A 4,133-nucleotide genomic window follows, 5' to 3' on the forward strand; every position below is an offset into this window, starting at 1 on the left:
CCCACGGCCCTCCCCAGGAACGCAGAGGAGCCTGGAGAGGACTGGTGCGCGCGAGCCCCACGGCCATCCCCAGGAACGCAGAGGAGCCTGAAGAGGACTGGTGTGCGGGAGCCCCACGGCCTTCCTCAGGAACGCAGAGGAGCCTGGAGAGGACTGGTGCGCGCGAGCCCCATGGCCCTCCCCAGGAACGGAGAGGAGCCTGGCACACCACAGACTACGACACGGCCACTGAGTAAAAGAGCTCAGAATGGGCAGAGACTGAGAATGGACACTTTGATAGGCCGGGCACGGGAGCTCACGCCTGTAATCCCAGCACTTTGGGAGGCTGAGGTGAGTGGATCATGAAGTCAGGAGATTGAGACCATCCTGGCTAACACGGTGAGACCCCGTCTCTACTAAAAATACAAAAAAAAAAAAAAAAATTAGCCTGGTATGGTAAAAAAAAAAAAAAAAAAAAATTTATAAAAACAAAAAGAAACAACAAACCACTAAAACCCTAACCCCACCTGTGATCTAGCAGGGAACTCTCTTCCAGCAAGCCTCCACCACGGGCGGGAGCGAGGACGGTGTGGAGGGCCTGCCCGGCGCCCGGGTGGGAGGGGCTGGACCCGGCTGGCGTCTCCTCCAAAACAGGCACCTGGACCCTCAAGGGCTGACGCCTTGCCACACCACTGCATCCTCGCAGCTAATGCACATTTCAGGAAGAGGCCTCTGGTCGGAGAAATCAGGTTTACAATTGTCTGCCCCAAAGATAAAACTAAACAAATTGCAAGTAGCCTCCATCAAGAAAACAGGTGCACTGCTAAGAGTTTTAAAGTTAGAATCCTCCTTCTAAAGAGCCACAAATGACTGAAAGTTTCAGAAACAACAAAAAGAATATTGACTCAGTGGAAAATACGGTGGCCAGAGAGAGGAGCTTGTCAGGGAGACGGCTCGGGGCCACTGTGCCCTGGGGGTGTGAATCTGGAGCACTCCGGAACCTCCTGCCTCTCGACTTCTTCAGTGTAGACTGGAGTTGGCAGCATCCATGCTGGACAAGAGTATGCTGAGGTGGACGAGAACACACAACTTGCTCCAGGCTGGACGCACTGTGCCCTCCCTGCACAAGCTCAAGTTTCACAGGAAGGTGCCACTGTGCACGGGTCTGCTGGCCTTGAGACACCCCGGCCCCCCAGGAGGAACCTGGGCTCTTGAGCAAAGAAGCAGGGCAGCCCCGAGGAGGAACCTGGGTCCTCGGGCAAAGAAGCAGGGCAGCCCCGAGAGCCTCGAGTCCTGGACAGGGACCACCCAAGACCCCGGGGCGTGAAGAGGTGCCCGCTGGCTGCAGATGAGGACTGGAGCATCAGGAAGGACACGAGCACGGCGCATGCAGAACACACAGGTCAAACCTGTGACTGCAGGGGCTGCAGAGGCAGGGAAACAGCTTGCTGTTTTGAACACAAATGAAGGAAATAGTTTTTTTTCAGCCCTTCCTACACAAAATGGACCAAATAGCCAAGTGTGTCTTTCTGGTTTTCTGGAAGCACTCCAACTAACACACAAAGACGAGGGATGGAACGGGGCGGCATGCAGATCTCAGTGCTACCCTCCTCAGCACATGGACGACACCTGCCCTGATGGACTCCCAGAAGCGGGCTTGCCAAAAACACAGCCGGAATGCGACCCAGGTCTACTGCCACAGGACAGCCCAGGACAATGGGAAGGCAGAGGCTGGAGGGAACCAGAAAGAGGCCCATGAGCCAGTGGCGTTCTCTGGATCCTGACTGGAATAAACAGAAACAGGCTGGGTGTGGGGGCTCACACCTGTAATCCCAGCACATTGGGAGGCCGAGGCAGGAGGACTGCTTGAGACCAGGAGTTCAAGACCAGCCTGGGCAACACAGCAAAACCCTATTCCTACAAAAAAGTAGCCAGGCATGGTGGTGCTTGCCTGTAGTTCCGGCTACCAGGCAGGCTGAGGTGGGAGAAGCACTTGAGCCTGGGAGGTTGAGGCTTCGGTGAGCACTGCTCACCGTGATAGCACCGCTGCACTCTAGCCTAGGCGACAGGGACCGGGTCTCAAAAAAATAATAATAAATAAACAAACAACAACCAAAAACCACAGCATTTATGAGACAACTGGAAATGTCCACGCTGAGGGACTATTTGGTTTTAAGGAATCTCCACCATTTTCCTGAACGTTATAAAGGTACGTAGTTATGAGCTTTAAGAAGAACCCTTATCTTCTGGGAATAGTACTGCACCCTTTACAGATCAAAGGCCACGCGGCGAGGCTGAGGGAGCAGTAGGTGCAGCAAAGCCTGGAAACTGCTGGCAGGGGGTGGGGGGGTCACAAAACTCAAGGTTCTTGCCCCAATCCCGCCCACTGCTATGCGTTTGAAACACTCCAGTGCAAACTTTTTTTTTTAAGATGGAGTCTTGCTCTGTCATGCAGCCTGGAGTGCAGAGGTGTGATCTTGGCTCACTGCAACCTCTGCCTCCCGGGTTCAAGCGATTCTCCTGCCTCAGCCTCCTGAGTAGCTGGGATTACAGGCACCTGCCACCACGTCCGGCTAATTTTTTTTTTTTTTGTATTTTTAGTACAGACAGGGTTTCACCATGTTGGTCAGGCTGGTCTCAAACTCCTGACCTGATGATCCACCCACCTCGGCCTCCCAAAGTGCTGGGATTACAGGCATGAGCCATTGTGCCTGGCCACTAATGTTTCTTAAAGTGTTAGCACTGGTGGGGGTCACAAAACTCAGGGTGCTATCCCAGTCCCACCCACTGCTACGCGTCTGAAACATTCGGTGCAAACGTTTCTTAAGGTGTCAGCATTTTACTCAAATGTATCCTTTGCCTTTTCCCAGGACTAAAAAACTTTCAGATATTAAAAGACTAATTGTTTCATCTACGTTTACTCAGGAAATCTAAATCCTTCCTGCATGAATGAACTCTGTGAGTAGGGAAAGAAGCCTCTTAACAGTGTGATTCTCTGGGTCATGCATTAAAGGTGAGATAGGATTTCTATGGATCTGGCATATTCAGCGTGTTTTGAATTCCAACCCTCTTCTGAGATACAGTGAGAACCAGCCCAAGTGAATTCTCAGCTTCTCTATCTGCCTTTGAAAAGTCTGATGAGCGGAATGCCAGGACAGCCCACCTGGCGCTGACCTGGCCCCTCCTTGGCCTCCTTCCCGGTCGCCAGCGGAGGGCCACCACCACCGTGCGAGTGTTGGGAGCCAGGGAGCTTTCAGCCGAGCAATCCCCAAGCAACCGACTTCCACTTGCAGGTTATTTGTACTACTTGGTATTTCTTTTAATTCTAAATGAAATCTGACTTTATGGTGAAGTTTTTCCAGTAACACCAGCTACCCGCTCTGCCAACGTGCTGCTCCTCTGTTGTGGGGAGGCTGGCGCTGTGGGATCGCGGGAGGCGGACCTGGGACAGGGCCCAGGAAGAAGGCAGGGACTTGGGCGGGGCAGGAGCTGCATTGAGCCCTGGGGGTTCAATGCGATCGCACTAAACATGCGATCCATACTTGCTGAATGAATACAGAGAAGGAGTAGAAAGATGTCTACGCATCCTAGATAGACAAAAGAAGAGACCAGCCAAGGAGATAAAGATGGGCTGAGAGCAGGGATGAGAAGACAGTGATTCAGCCAAAAGGAAAGGGGCCTCCCATCCGAAAACCAAACTTCCAGGAGAGCAGCGGCTACAGAGGCCAGGCTGGGACCTCAGAGATCAGCGAGACAATCGGACACTCACCTTCTTGGAGGCCTGGTACCAGTTTGTAAACAATATCTTGCATGGTTCTGTCATGACTGGCAAAAGAACAGAAAGGTGGAGTTAGCTAGAAACGTTAATTCTACAATTCTTGTACATTTTCCATTTAACAATACCAAAGTTCAGAATCACCAGTCTGGAACTCTATTGGAATTTTACTTCTAGTTTACAAATGAAAAGATGTTTGTGTCACCAAAAGCTATGTATGACTTGAATTAATGCATCATTTAATTTGGGCTCTGGCTGCTTACAAACATTTGAAACAGATAAGGTTATTCTAGAAACCCGTGCTTCTGTCTGCCGGACACCCCAGCTTCCCTGCGTCCCGTGCGCTCAGGGGACGCCGTCCCTGCGGACGCCCCAGGTT

The 4,133-nt window shown here is 52.0% G+C and overlaps 1 protein-coding gene across 1 annotated transcript in view; it reads right to left on the bottom strand.

The window, feature by feature from the left end:
• The window catches only part of PCGF3 (polycomb group ring finger 3), a 62,897-nt gene that overhangs the window by 29,719 nt on the left and 29,045 nt on the right, over positions 1-4,133 (bottom strand). The window contains exon 6 of the mRNA XM_023206731.1: positions 3,749-3,804. Within this exon, the coding sequence (XP_023062499.1) occupies positions 3,749-3,804 (56 nt within the window). The remainder of the gene's footprint in view (positions 1-3,748; positions 3,805-4,133) is intronic.

Source organism: Piliocolobus tephrosceles, chromosome 3, assembly GCF_002776525.5.
Source record: "Piliocolobus tephrosceles isolate RC106 chromosome 3, ASM277652v3, whole genome shotgun sequence".
Lineage (NCBI taxonomy): Eukaryota > Metazoa > Chordata > Mammalia > Primates > Cercopithecidae > Piliocolobus > Piliocolobus tephrosceles.